This window comes from Lethenteron reissneri, chromosome 63 (assembly GCF_015708825.2).
Source record: "Lethenteron reissneri isolate LAM-NWPU_2019-01 chromosome 63, ASM1570882v1, whole genome shotgun sequence".
Classification (NCBI taxonomy): Eukaryota; Metazoa; Chordata; class Hyperoartia; order Petromyzontiformes; family Petromyzontidae; genus Lethenteron; species Lethenteron reissneri.
This window is the reverse complement of record NC_083841.1, coordinates 3,442,587-3,458,093: the sequence shown is the minus strand read 5'-3', so window position 1 is coordinate 3,458,093 and position 15,507 is coordinate 3,442,587. Positions and strand designations below refer to the sequence as shown.

General features: G+C 50.5%; 1 protein-coding gene and 1 non-coding gene across 5 annotated transcripts in view; one reads left to right on the top strand and one right to left on the bottom strand.

Moving 5' to 3' along the window:
- The window catches only part of LOC133358678 (monocarboxylate transporter 3-like), a 30,098-nt gene extending 21,387 nt beyond the window's left edge, over positions 1-8,711 (top strand). For all 4 annotated transcript variants that reach the window (XM_061577103.1, XM_061577104.1, XM_061577101.1 and 1 more), the window contains one exon: positions 745-8,711. In XM_061577103.1, coding sequence (XP_061433087.1) covers positions 745-968 — 224 coding nt within the window. In that variant the 3' untranslated portion in view covers positions 969-8,711. The remainder of the gene's footprint in view (positions 1-744) is intronic.
- A 2,403-nt stretch (positions 8,712-11,114) lies between these two features.
- TRNAL-UAG (transfer RNA leucine (anticodon UAG)) lies at positions 11,115-11,196 on the bottom strand. Its single transcript has one exon. It is a non-coding gene; the product is annotated as a tRNA-Leu (tRNA).
- Between the last annotated feature and the right edge of the window lie 4,311 nt (positions 11,197-15,507).

Here is a 15,507-nt window from a genome sequence, read left to right as displayed (position 1 = left end):
GACGGGCGAGTGGGCGGGTGCAACTCGCACGTTTCGATAACGCGAGCCCATTGGGCAGGAGCACGCGAGCCGCCGTGCCACGCGCGTGCCGCTAGGCACGAGGCAATAACTCTACCCAGGCACGTGACCACGCTATGCAAAGGGTCAGGACTTTATGAACGGGTTGGTTCTTGCTAAAAGAAGGCGGTCGCTCTCATTGACTGACGGGCGAGAGTAAACAGACGGGCCACGTATGGAGTTACTGAGAGCGGACTCGCCTTGGGTCAGTCCCGCCTTTATCATGATGATCATCATCATCATCAGCTATGGTCAATCCACTGCTGGGATGAAGGCCTCCCCAACGCCGTGCCATGTCATCCCTTTGCCGTTGCGCCAACGTACGTGCACGTCACGCCGTGTGTGCACGCCATCGGTTTTACTTCCGATTACAATTCTAGCGTACGTCATCGTAACGGAATCGGAAGAAAAAAAAACTTTAGTCAAACAACCCGCATCGGTACGTTTTCGGGTCGAAAGACGCACCCCGACACTCCCGCAAGGCCACGCGGGAGGGGCGTTTGGCACATTTTGGCGCCGGCCGTCGTAGAGCGCCGGCGGTCGTGTCGCCCACGGTTCTCTGCTCGGCGCGTTCCGAGATTTGTCGGAGAACGGGGGACACCCCACCGACGCGAACGGGCAAGGGTTCAACTCCCGGGGCGACTGCGAGCGCGTCCCTTGAGCGTGTTTTGTCCCGCCCCCCCGCAGGCTTCCTGGTGGACTACACGGGCACGTACAGCGTCGTGTTCCTCACCTGCGGCGTCATCGTCATGGTCTCCACGTTGTTCATGGGCGTCGCGACGTACTTCGTGCGACGACGCAACGCCGCCGCCGCCGCCGCGTCCGGCCGCCCCCCCGCTGGGAAGGAGCCGGCCACGTGCGCCGGCGCAGTGCCGGACGCCGACCGCAAAGAGAAGGAGGCCGTCGTTTGAGGGCAAAGAGAAGAGGGAAGGAGGCCGTCGTTTGAGGGCGTGCTCGCGGTCGCCGGCTACCGACCGGCGTTCGGGCGGGAAGCTCGTTACACGCGCCAAGCGCTCCTTGCCACGAGCGAGGACCGCCAGTGCCTCTTGTCAGGGAGCATGAAGCGCCGTCACGCGAGCCCCGGTCATCCTGGCCAGCCCGTCGAACGAAGACGGGCGCCGCGTCGTGCACTTTCAGACGCTCTTCGTTCTTCGAACGCGCTCTTCATACCGATATTAGGAAGCCACTGGAGCAATGTTGTTTTAAATCATCATCTTGATTGATGAACTTTTTGAGATCTGCTTTTTTGTGTTTAGTTTAGCTGTCCTTGCCCCCCCGCACCGCAGATTAGCACGGCTGGCTACGTACGGTGTGAAGGAAGTTCAACCGCACTTACAACTGGGAGGTTTAGTGACCGGCCGAGACCTGAAATCCGGTTAGGGGGTGCACCACGTGAAAGAGGTTTTTGGTTTCGGTTCGAAAACCTCTCCGTCCAAAGCGAACCTCGACGTGCCTCCCTGCTCTGGCACGGAGTAAGAAGGCGATCGGGAGGTGGGGGGGGGGGGCCCGGGGGGGTGGCCCCAGAGCCGTTGGTGGAAATTCCACGTTCCCATGGTGGGAACGAGTCTCGTCCCATGACAGGACAGCCCCCATCGCCGCCCCCCCCCCCCCCCCCCCCCCGCGTTGAGCTGCTGAAGGATGTCGGGCCGGGCTGGACCTCACTCGTGGACTTCAATTCGGAACGTTCGTAGCTGTCCGGCACGCGCCGTGGGAATGCTGTGGGGGGGGGGGGGCACAATCACATCTCACGGTGGCTATGAGATGTTAACTACCTCGCCTGGTATGCAGGGAGTCGTGGGTTTGATCCCGATCCTGGCGCCTGCTGCTGTATATTTGGAGTTTGTGTCTCTCTCCGTGGTGAGATGTTAACTACCTTGCCTGGTATACAGGAGGTGGTGGGTTCGAACCCGACCCTGGCACCTGCTGCTGTATATTTGGAGTTTGCGTCTCTCTCTCTCCCCGTGGTCTCGCAGACTTTTCTCTGGGTCCTCCGGTTCTTCCCTCCCAGATTTAGAATCGAAATGCGTTTAGAGTATTTTGCTGCTATAAATCTCCACGTGATAAGCAACTCCGTTGGGCTGTCACTCGTGAGGTCGCTTCTGAAAAAAGAGCTGTATAGCTCCAGTGGGGCCTTACCTGGTAAAATAACGATTTTTTTCTTTTTTTTAGCAATGGAGAAAATGCATGGCACAGGTGTGTTTTATGAATTTAGAACCCCGTTTAAAAAGCGTGAGAATTGTAACATCGGACATTGCGAAAGAGTAGGCCAAAAATTATCTTCAAGAGAGTGCTCCGTAGAGCTCCCTGGAGCGGAGGCCCCTTTCTCCCAGCAGCGGCGAGAGAAATTGCAGAGCTGCGCCTTTAACTTTAAAATGTGCACAGTGCAGTCACGCGGAGAAGTGCGGGCAATGCTTAGCATCCGTAATAGAGGTTTTTTTGGGGGTTAGATCGCGTAAATATAAACGCGTCGTTAAACCCGCCAACACTCCGACACGGCCAATTGCTAAGGTTTGTCACGTGAACAAAACGTGCCAATTCGTTGCTAGTTCAGCACACCGGTTCGTAGGAGAGTAAACCCACAATGCGTAGTAGTCCGGGGCGGGTGGTGCGAACCAGACCCTGATTACGAAGTCACGGGGCAGCTGGCCTGAGCGATGGAATCGAGCAGGGCGCAATGTGCTTAGTCACGAGGGCGCACGCAAGGTCACTCAGCCACCGTCCGCATGCGCCGGTTATCGCCGGCGAGGCTGCCAAGCGGTCCGCGTGCTTGCGTGGCTGTGGACACAGGCGGCCCACATGCCCGCGGGGGTGAGCGGGGTGGGGGGTGGGGGGGAGAGGCGGTAGTGTAAGTGGCGGTTCACGTTTAAAGTGACGTTTTCTTGAACGGGGTGAGAACTCAAGAAGCCACGATTCGTCTCACAATTGCCAAGAGTGACCCGGAGCCATCGGTCTGCCAGTCGGGGGCGGGCGGGCGGGTGGGTGTGATGGGTGTGTATGACGCGATGCTGCTGTGTAATCCCAATCGAGTAATTTTGCGGTTGTTTAGAGTTCGAAATTGGCAAATTTAGAATCGTGATCTTTATTTTATCCCGGAGAAATCCGATGAGTTATGAAGCTATTTTTTTTTGTCTCAGATGTCCTATAAAATGTGTAACCTGGGGGGACCTTTAGCGTGCACGGCGGAGCGGGTGGCACGTAGTGCTAATGCGGTTAATGCACCCGCAGTACCAATCGTTACGCGAGTTCGATTCCTTGTCAGTTCGGTGGTGAATATCGGAATCGTTCTGGTACGTGTACAAGGTCAACTAAACCTTGAAAACTAGGGGCGCTGGGGTGAACAGATGTTAACTACCTCGCCTGGTATGCAAGAGGTCGTGGGTTCGATCCCGACCCTGACGCCTGCTGCTGTATATTTGGAGTTTGCGTGGTCGTGGGATTTTTCTCCGGGTCCTCCGGTTTTTCCCTCCGCATTTAGAAACATCGTGCGTTTAGAGTATTTGGTTGCGATACATTTCCACGTGGTGATGATGATGATGAGCCACTTCTAAGAGCTATCATTCGTGAAAGCCAGGTCGCTACTGACAAAGAGCTATGTAGTAGCTCGGTTGAGTTTATTTTTTTTTTTAGCACCGTGTTGCGGTGTGTAAGCATCTGCAATGGGGAGACAAAGGTGGCCGGGCGTGATGCTGGCCACACCAATTCCTCTTGTGCCATACCGGCCTGAACAAGTGCTCACTAACAGGACTTGCCCCAATAGCCTGTACGGCTATGCGGGTGGTATTTATCATGAAACCCGCGCGCTTGCCAATGCTACTCTTCAGACATATCATGGGTGATGCTGCACCACGTTGTGGCTTGCACAATCAACGGCACTCGCCAGATTCCCGGACTCTATGGAGATGTCTTTCGGAAATGTTATTATTGTTTTTTAAACGACTGAAATATTTTGTAAACGGCGCTTTTACATGGTACGAAACACTAAAGCAATACTGTATCGGACTTGTTGCGATATCCACGCGTGTTAAAGAATAACCCCCTCCCCGCCCTTAATCAACTTTGCACAAAAGGAAACCAATACTGCACTGCCAATCGCTGAGATTCCCGCTGTGAAAACGGATTGCCAGTTCAGCTCTCCGTCCCAATGGAAGTGTTCAACTTGACATGGGGGAGAGGGGGGGGGGCAATAACGACCTCTCCGTTACTTTTAGTTTTTTTCCGGTAAAGTCACGTAGGTAAAAAACTAAATAAATTTTACCCACGTGACTTTACCGAAAAAAACTTAAAGTATGGATCCTTGCAGTCACGAAAACTTCAAATCTAGAATTAGGGCCTCTCCTTTCTCCCGCTGTACGGCGACGGGGGTAGTCGATCATCGGTGTTTATCCGTCCGCGTCGAGGTTTTGATGAGCGAACAGGCGGAGGCGGCGGGTGGCTTCAGGAGTCTCCTGAAATCCCAGGTGGCCAGGTGGGGGAAGAGGTCAGCGCGCTGAGCTGGCAACGGCTGCCGTGAGCCGTGGTCACCGATGGCTGCAACAATAACAAGCCCTATGAGACCTCCTTTACCGGTGGCAAAATATAATAGTAGGTTTTTACCCTTTCAACTGGTACAAAACTGACACCTTTATACAAGGCATCATGTTTGCAATAACCACAACACAAGCAGTCAAAATGCAAACAAAAAGAAACAACGCTGATAATGATGATATGCACTGTCCTTGAAATTGATTGGTCCACACCCGAGACAGCTTTCTTTAGAGCCTAGTCTCCATTGGTGTTGGACCAGATGACGCCAAAAGGCGTTGTTACTACAATAACAAGTCCGTCGAAATTAATTTTGGCGACGAAAATGCCAGCTCTGTCACGCGACGCACATTATTACTGCCTTGCGCGCAGCCGGGGTTGGAGAGTGCTGCTTACTACTCTGTGTGAACCAGAGGTCAGATGATTGAGGGCACCTCAGAAGTAGCTCTGTGGTGTCCGCCTCCCACCGGCGGTTTTCTGCTCCGTGCGAGAATTCCGCAATGGATTATCCGTCGTCTCGTGAGGTGGACGCCAGGAGCACAGTTGGGATGAAGTCAGGGTGAAAAATCATGATTAATAACAAGCGCCTGGAACGCGTTTGGCCTGGCGCCACGGCTCGCCGCTGCCGGGCCTCGAGCGAGTCTCGATGTCACAGCTCCCGTCGCTGATCACGCTGGGACGGATGTGATGCACGTAACATCGTAATGTCACAGCATTGTGATGTCGCACTTCGTTACACGCAAAGTGTGCTCGTCGCAAACGAACCACAATTACCTTGGCTAATCTCGTCAAGGTGCGATCGACCATCACGTGAACTCCGCTCATCCTCTTAGCAGCAGCAGCAGCAGCGGCGGCTTTTGGCTCGGCCGTCGAACAAAGACTGAGGTCACCCACCGCGTCGTCGCGCGGCGCTTTCAGATGCGCTTCTGCGGCCGTCTGGAACGCTCTTCCCAAGGAAGCCACCGGGAGCTGTGCACTTTAAAATCGTCGACATTGACTCACTTCTTTAGAGCTGCTAATTGCTGTTGTGTTTAGCTTGGTGTCCTCCCACCGCCCCGCACCTGCGATTAGCCACGACCGGCCACGCGCGGTGTTCGACACCCGGACAAGTTGACGACCGTCGCCGCGTTAAACAAATCCCACATTGCACCGCCACAAAACCACCGATGCGCCGAGGTGACCCGGCTCACGGCACTTGGCTGACCCACCCTGACTCGGGGGGGGAGGGGGCAGCGAAGTAAGCCGCACACCCCCCCCCCCCCCCCCGGATTCGGTACGGTGGCACAATGACTTCTCTGTACGGTGCTGCGGTGCTTAATCTCCTTTTAATTGACGTTTTGTGTAAACGGCCTGTAGCCGCCCCCCCCCCGTACACCGCTGCTCCACCGAGCGGCCGCTGTTGTTTCTTCTTGTTGTATTCACTCCACGCGCCGGCCACTGGCAATGGCAGTTGTAGCAATGGGGGTCAAGTCTCTTCCACCCACCCCACAGCGCCTCTCGTCCATCCAGCGGTGCGATTGTCTGCGCCCGCGGTCGATCGGCAGGTCACTGTTTAGTGGGGTTAAAGTGCGGGCAGGTCAGGTGGGGTGGGGTTAAAGTGCGGGCAGGTCACGTGGGGTCGGGTTAAAGTGCGGGCAGGTCACGTGGGGTGGGGTTAAAGTGTGGGCAGGTCACGTGGGGTCGGGTTAAAGTGCGGGCAGGTCACGTGGGGTCGGGTTAAAGTGGGGGCAGGTCACGTGGGGTGGGGTTAAAGTGTGGGCAGGTCACGTGTGGTGGGTTAAAGTGCGGGCAGGTCACGTGCGTTGAGTTAAAGTGCGGGCAGGTCACGTGGGGTGGGGTTAAAGTGTGGGCAGGTCACGTGGGGTGGGTTAAAGTGCGGGCAGGTCACGTGCGTTGGGGTAAAAGTGTGGGTATCCCCCCGCCACCACGACCCCGCCCCACCTCTTCCACACGAGGTCTGGCTAGCTTATAAGAGAAGGCTAAAATAATCTCTCTCCTCTCTCTTTCGTGAGCGGCCTCCGTCGGGCGCGGCGCAAAAAACGAGGCATTCGCAGGGCTGCTCCTTTACCTTTCTACCTTGTGTCCCTGTGGGCCCGTGCGACAGTTTACATTCGTGCATCGACGCGTGGTTTTTTACGTGAATTCAAGACAAACAAATTAACCCGTAAAAACTAAGTTTTTCACTATAAATCCTTTATATGCGTGGCGGCTAGAGTCCTCTCGTCCTCTGGCTTGAGATGGCTGCCACCTATGGGTCAGATGATTGCATTGCACCATTAAGCAATTGGTAATTAAATATAATATTTTTGTCCTAAAAAGTGTAAAATTTTGGAAAAAAAATTTCACGAACATTGTCACGCACAACGAGTCTGTGTGGAAAATGTCAGCTCGATTGGATCACGGTAAGTGGGTTAAAAAACGACCACAAGATTTGCACAGTCCTAAGCAAGCAAGCGAACTTAATATAAAGGATTTAAAAAAAGGTGTTGACCTGTAATGTGAACACCGTCCCGTGACTTTTGATTACCCGACACTGAATTTGACGGTGGAAGTGCTCAAACCGAGTCGTATTTGCTCGCCCCGCTGTATTGTGAGCCGTTTATCGATGTGGCATTTTTGCCCGAAATCATATTTAACCTTCGAATGAATTCCGAGTTTCGGGTGCGCGGAATGAAATGCGTACGTCGCTCCCAAAAAGAACACAAGAATACTTTAGCGAGGAATCACGTTCCGCGTCAATCGCACGCGGTAGCTTGTGGTGAACATGCAAACACAAACATGCTCTGACAATTCTAGATTTGAAGCTTTCGTGACTGCAAGGATCCAGACCCTTTGGTTCTTTCGGTAAAGTCACGTAGGTGAAAAAATTAAAAACATAAAAAATAAAAACATTAAAATAAGAATAACATTTAAATAAAATAAAAATAGAAATGGCTAAATTAAATCACGACGTTTCGATTGCAACACAAGCAATCATCATCAGGTGTGGAAATGGCTAAATTAAATCACGACGTTTCAATCGAAACGTCGTGATTGAATTTAGTTATTTTTTATTTTATAATTTTTTCACCTACGTGACTTTACCGAAAGAGCCAAAGAGTATGCTCTGACAATATGCTTTTACTTGAATTGTCTTTGAAACCGATTTGGCCTCGACCAGAGGTCGCAAACGGGTTTTGATTCCTTACCCGTACCCAGCCGCAGCAGGGTCGCAAATGGGTACCCGTTCCCTACCCGTACCCTACCCGAAATGAGTGACAAACGGTGACTCACCAGTGACTCACGGCCTACCCGTACCCGGCCGCACCAGGGTAGCAAATGGGTACCTGTACCCGGCCGGGTACGGGTACCCATTCCCTACCCGTACCCTACCCGAAATGAGTGACAAACGGTTACTCACCAGTGACTCACGGCCTACCCGTACCCGGCCGCACCAGGGTCGCAAATGGGTACCCGTACCCGTACCCGGCCAGGTACGGGTAGCCGGGTATCGGGTAGGGTACGGGTATCGGGTACCCGGTTGCGACCTCTGGCCTCGACCGAAGACAGACTTCTCGATGGCCTCGTCTCTCCACCACTGTTAGACCGGATGACGACGACGACGACGACGCCGAAAGGCAAACAGCGGTTTGAACATCTCAACACCGATTTAAAGCTTTCGTGACTGCAGGGATTCATCTTCTTGGTTCTTTCGGTAAAGTCACGTAGAAGGGAAATATTTATTTTTATTTTATAGTTTTATTTTTTGTATTTTATGATTTCCCTTCTACGTGACTTTACCGAAAGAACCAATAAGATCTTAACACCGGTTTCATTGGCAGAAAGGGGCAAGACCTATCTTATTTTTTTTGACACTGGCAAAAAGGTAATTGTGCGTGAATTTCGATTTCGCGAAGCGTCCTTTTTTTTAGATGGTAAGGAACCAAAAAAAAAGACGTGAGTCCGATTTTTAACCGCGTTATATCACTTTAATTTAAAGAGAGCTGCACTATACAAAACGTATTTTTGAAATGACTTGTTTTGTACTTTTTACAAACAATGCGGTCAATGTGTTTGTATTTGCACATACGTCACTGGAAGTTCCTGAATTGTTTCGAGAATGTCATAAAAAATGCCTTTGTCGGCATCACAAACTCTCGTTTCAGAAGTGTTCCTTGCCACATCAACATCCGCATGGCCCCCCTTGACGTGGTGACCGAGGGATAGAGTGTGGGGGGGGGGGGTGTTTGGGTTAGATCGCGTAAATAGAAATGTGTCGTGAAACCCGCCACCATCCGGCACAGCCAATTAGTAAACAGAAGGTGGCCAATTCGTTACTGGTACAGCACACCGGTGTGTTGGAGAGTAACTAAGTAATCTCGAATTGAAGCTTTAGTGACTGCAGAAATGACTATACTCATTGGTTCTTTTGGTAAAGTCACGGTATGTAGAAATAAAATAAAATTAAAAATAAAATAAAAATAGACGGTTAGAACTCAACACAAGCTTTTGTCACTGCAGCATAAAATAACATTTAAAATAAAATTAGAAATTTCAAACGCAACACAAGCGCTCATCATCAGGTGCGCGCTTGTGTTGCAATCGAAACGTCTATTTTAACTTTTATTTTAACTTTTATTTGATTTCTACATACGTGACTTTACCGAAAGACCCAAGAATAAGTACTCTGATTGTAAATGTCGTGGATTAAATAAGTAAAGACATCGGCGTAGGTCAGAGAGCGTACATGTGAATGTTGTGTCGTCAAACCCGCCACCACCCGACACAGCCAATTTTTTTAAGTTGCGTCACGTAAACAGAACGTGCCGATAAGTTTGATCACTTGTGCATTCCGTGCCAAATCCGTTACCACTTCAGCACTGCTGCTGAAAAGTCGTAACTTTTTGGCACGATTTCTTTAAGCGACAAGAGCCTTGCTACTTGGCCGTGCCGGGTGGTGGTGGGTTCACAACACATTTATATTCATTGTGGAGCATTCATCATCAACCTCCAGGAGACCAACGCAAGTTGAGAATAATAGAGGGGTTTTTTTTTGGGGGGGGGGTGGGTGAGATCGCGTAAATATATAAATGTGTCGTTAAAACCCGCCACCACCCGACACAGCCAACTAGTAAGGGCTGTCACGTAAACAGAACGTGGCCAATTCGTCACTAGTACATCACTAACTGGTTGTGTTGAGAATCACTGGCTTACGACTAGGCCTCGGCAAGGTAAGGTAAAAGGTCAAAAGCAACGAGCCTACCTTTATTTTACCTTTTACCTGATCACAATACAATCACTCTACCCTGACCTTTTACCCTTTAGCAAGGTAAGGCAAAAGGTCAAAAGCAACGAGCCTACCGTTACCCTACCTTTTACCCTTACCCCATTACAAATTGCCCGATTACACGGTAATTACTGGGGTACTACTACACATGAACAAGGGTTATAACAGGTAAATTCTTGGTAGAGTGCTTTATTCACATAGAATACTCTCCATGATTCCAATTTTAAATGAAAGCCACGGACTGCGCCACGGAGCTTTTAGCAAGCGGTAAACAAGATGTTTACCGGGTAATACTTCACGCTACCTTTACCCTACCCTTTACCTTACCCATTGCCATGACGACACCTTTGCCTTTACCCTTTTACTCGGTAAAAAGGGTAAAACACATTCCTGCGGAGGGAGCTGGCAGGGACGTAGGGTTGCTCGGCCAATGGCCAGGGTCAACGGCGGCGTGGTGTATTCCGCAAATATGCCCGACTGTGAGGGCGGGCACAAGCCGGCGTGAGTAGGTTAAACGTTGAGTTTTATAAGGGCACCACGGGGTGACCAACCTCTCCCCACCCAGCCCCTCCCCACCCAGCCCCTCCCTCCCCACCTCCCACCCAGCCCCACCCTCCCCACCCAGCCCCTCCCCACCCACCCAGCCCCACCCCCCACACAGCCCCACCCAGCCCCACCCAGCTCCTCCCCACCCACCCCTCCCACCCCCCACCCAGCCCCACCCCTCCCACCCAGCCCCACCCCTCCCACCCAGCCCCACCCCTCCCACCCCCCACCCAGCCCCACCCTCCCCACCCTCCCCACCCAGCCCCTCTCCACCCAGCCCCACCCTCCCCACCCAGCCCCACCCTCCCCACTCAGCCCCTCCCTGCACGACGGACGGACACAATAATCCCCTGTGGGCTGGTGTAACGAGGTGGTTCTTACCAGTATTACCTTCCCTTGACGAGGCCTACTGCTGACTCCAGTGGTGTGACAGCGTCCCCTGGTGGACTCTCCATGTAGCTGCAACGACCTTCAACGCGCAAATGAACAATGTCCAACAGGCCCGGCCCACGCGTTAGAGGCCTCTCTCCCCATCTCGCCCGGTTGACTCGCCCGCAGGAAACAACAATAACAGCCAAAAATATAAACGTATATTTAACAGAAAACACACACGCACGACGACGCAGTTTTCACCGAAAGCGGCGCTCATAAATAGACAAAGATTTAAAAAAGCGAAGCACGGATTGGGAGGAAAAAAGGAAATAAAAAATAATGCTAAAAGTGATGGCAGCGGTGGGATTCGAACCCACGCCTCCGGAGAGACTGGAGCCTAAATCCAGCGCCTTAGACCGCTCGGCCACGCTACCCGATGCTTAAGGCCGTAGCAGCAATGAGTACTTGAGTCTCACCGATGGACACTGACTGCTCCATCTCCACGTTTAGGAGTTTAAGATGCTCCAGGAAAGAGCAAGACGTACAAACCTCCCTCACCACCATCACAGCCCCCTCACACCACGATGCGTTTGTTGCCCGCGCGCGGTTAGTGATACGGAATGAGACGCGTTCGAGCCGCGTCGAGCGAAACGTCGGACAACACGCAGCGGTCTGCCTCGTGGCAGGAGGCTCCGCTTGAGGTTGCAACCGCAGCGGCCGCCCTGGTTAATCTTTAACCGGCTGTCTGTTAGCCGTTAACACACGCGCGCGCGTAAGTGGTAGTAGTAGTGGTGCTTTCGCTAACAATATTATTCACAATAAGAGTTTTTTTTTAATAAATGTGTGTCGTTTAACCCGCCACCACCCGACACAGACAATTAGTAAGGGGTTGTTACGTAAGGGGCCGTTCATAAATGACGTCACGCACCTAGGGGGGGGGGGGGCAGACATTTGTGACGATGTGTGACGAGGGGGGAGGGGTTGAGAAATGTGACGTCACATGAAAATGCGCAACTTTAAATAAATATAGACAACACGTTCTACTTAATTAAATAGACTTTTTAATAAATGTTTTCTCCTACAACATCAGAGTGCAGCGCCACATTAAATACGTACTACAATCACAATAGTTTAAAGCGATTTGAAGCATATTCTTGGTTCTTTCGGTAAAGTCACGGAGAAGGAAAATAATAAAATAATAAAAATAAAACATAAAAAAATATATAATAATTTAATATAATTATTTTTTATATTTTATTATTTTCCCTCTACGTGACTTTACCGAAAGAACCAAGAAGATGAATCCCTGCAGTCACGAAAGCTTTAAAACGATTTGAAGCATGTTTTATTTTCAAAATGTAAATATGTTTTTTTGGGGGGGGGGGGGCAGAGCTTTGTGACGTCATTTTTGAGGGGGTGGGGGGTCTGACTTTTTGTGACGCCGTGTGTGACGAGGGGGGAGGGGGGTCAAAAAACGTCCAAAATCACGTGACGTCATTTATGGACGACCCTTTAATCCAGGGCACAACGCACGCGAGACGCGGCACAGCGGCGCAAAGAAAAAGTCCCGGCAGTGTCCACTGGAGGGCGCTGCACAATCGCGTCACGTGTGACCCCGCAGGCGACAGTGGCCACGCGCCCTCCCCAACCGACGTGGGCACGTGACGTCACCGCGTGTTCAAGGCGCTGGCACAGAAACATTGGGAATATTATATTACGTAGGTAAATTTTTAATAAAAATATGATTTCTATATTTTTTACTAAAAAAATAAAAATAATATTCTTATTTCTATTATTTGTATTATTTATTTTTAACTAACAAAAAAATAGTTTAAAAAAAATATTTTTAATATTTATTTTTAACAAAAAATAAAAATAAATAAAAAGACTCTTATTTCAATATTTTGTATTTATAACTAAAAAAGAAAAATAAATAATTAAGAAAATATTAGTATTTCTATCCTTTTTATTATTTATTTTTAACTAAAAAATAAATTAAAATAATATTATTATTATTTCCATAATTTATTTTTTTTACCTACGTGACTTTACCGAAAAAACCTAAGAGTATGAATCCTTGCAGTCACGAAAGTTTCAAATCTACAATAGAGCTTTGTGACGTCATATTTGAGGGGGGGGGTCTGACTTTTGGTGACGCCGTGTGACGAAGGGGGGAGGGGGGGGGGTCAAAATCGTCCAAAATCGCGTGACGTCATTTATGGACGACCCCTCGCCCAGTATTAAACTACAACGTTGGTTCAGGCTTCTGTCCATGATGACCCCTGGATATATATTCAACTAAGAACCATTTGAGCTCCGTTAGCTCTTTTTTTTCAGAGGAGAGCTTGGCCATCACAAGTGATAGCTCAACGAAGGTGGATTATCGTCACCACGTGACAATAATCCACCACGTGACGATAATCCACCACCCGACACAGACAATCAGTGAGTATCGTGTCGCGCGAAAACAAAACGTGGCCAATTCGTTACCTGCACGGCACAACCGGCTTTTATGGTCGATAAAAGAGCGAGAGAGAGACTTTTGACTTATAAACAACTTTTATTGCCGCCAGCAGCAACAGCACTGGAGGCGATTTCGATATGAAACACACAAAGCCACCAGCTACACAAATGAAAATAAACGCGACAAATCCACGCGCTGTGGCGCTAAAAGCACCGCGCACAACACGAAAGAAAAGTCACGTGGTGGTGGTTGTGGTGGTGATGGTGGTTGTGGTGGTGGTGGTTGTGGTGGTGGTGGTCATCGCGCACGCCACGGTGACGAGCGAGCGCTTCAGAAGGTGCCGTCCACGCTGGTACAGAGAGGGGCTTGTCCGGCTCCCCAGCGTTCGAAGAAGACGCGCTGCACATCACCGGCATGTGTGTGGTACATGGCGTGCTCCAGCCGGAGCCGCGCCTTGAGCAGGCCTCTGAACACTGGATGCACAGAGCAGCCAGCGACATGGAGTAGGAAGCGAGGGGGTAGAGAGAGAGGGGGGGGCAGAGGTGGGTAGAGAGAGATGGGGTAAGGAGAGCAGAGCGAGAGATATATGAGGACGGCTGCTTGCGTTGTGGCCGAAACGTCGTGAGAATTGTATTTTATTTTTCTTATTTTATTATTTCACTTCAACGTGACTTTACCGAAAAAACTAAGAAGAAGAGAAATATTTTGTAAAATATTTCATTTAAAAAGCAAAGCATTAAAAAAAAACGAAATGATGAACGAAGCAAAGTGCCGACTACACCGAGCATCTTCTTGTTTCCTCTGATCGTAAAACAATACAAGAGAGTGATCTCACGTGGTGTCAATCGCCGGGCTGGTTACCACACCGTGTCAACCCCCACGGTTTAACCCCGGTCGTCTTGTACAGGGACATTGAGTTGTCATGTCCATACGGCGTATAGCCGTTTCAATACGGGCAACAACACAAAACTGAATTTGTGTATATTGTTTGTGGTTCTCCCTTGTGATGGGACTTTGTAGGATGAACGTCGACACACACAGAGACCAATAGACTCACACAGAGACACATAGACTCACACAGAGACCCATAGACTCACACAGAGATCCATAGACTCACACAAAGACCCATAGACTCACACAGAGACCCATAGACTCACACAGAGACCCATAGACTCACACAGAGACCCATAGACTCACACAGAGACCCATAAACTCACAGAGAGACATAGACTCACACAGAGACCCATAGACTCACACAGAGAGCCATAGACTCACACAGAGACCCATAGACTCACACAGAGACCAATAGACTCACACAGAGACCCATAGACTCACACAGAGACCCATAGACTCACACAAAGACCCATAGACTCACACAGAGACCCATAGACTCACACAGAGACCCATAGACTCACACAGAGACCCATAGACTCACACAGAGACCCATAAACTCACAGAGAGACATAGACTCACACAGAGACCCATAGACTCACACAGAGAGCCATAGACTCACACAGAGACCCATAGACTCACACAGAGACCAATAGACTCACACAGAGACCCATAGACTCACACAGAGACCCATAGACTCACACAGAGACCCATAGACACACACAGAGACCCATAGACTCACAGAGAGACATAGACTCACACAGATACCCATAAACTCACACAGAGACCCATAGACTCACACAGAGACCCATAGACTCACACAGAGACCCATAGACTCACACAGAGACCCATAGACTCACACAGAGACCCATAGACTCACACAGAGACCCATAGACTCACACAGAGACCCATAAGCTTGATGTCCTTCCCCCGCACCTCCGGTTAGCCACGCTTGGCTACGTACGGTGCGAAAGAAGTTCAACAAGCACACAATAGTTCATTTGGCGGGGCTAGTTTTCCCTTGCACGCACGTGGCTGGCTACTCGATTGCGGTGTGGTGAGCGGTTTGCTTCCGTGCGCACGGTTCGCGAGCTCTGGGGGGGGGGGGGGGCCTGCTGCCTCCTCTTGCTGCTGTTGCTGATCTACTGCCCCCCCCCCTCCAACGGTGGGGCAGATTTTTGTCATCACGGATGGGGTGGGGGTTGGAGGAGGGGACGCAAAGATGACGGGGATGGGTAGGAGAGAGAGGGAGGGAGGCAGTAGGACTGCGAGAGGGGCTGGGTGCAGATGCAGCACTTGTCGTAGTAAACAAAAATTACGTAGAAAACATGGGGACTATAAACATAGAGTAGGGAGGGGGGTAGAGAGAGAGAGAGGGTAGAGAGAGGGG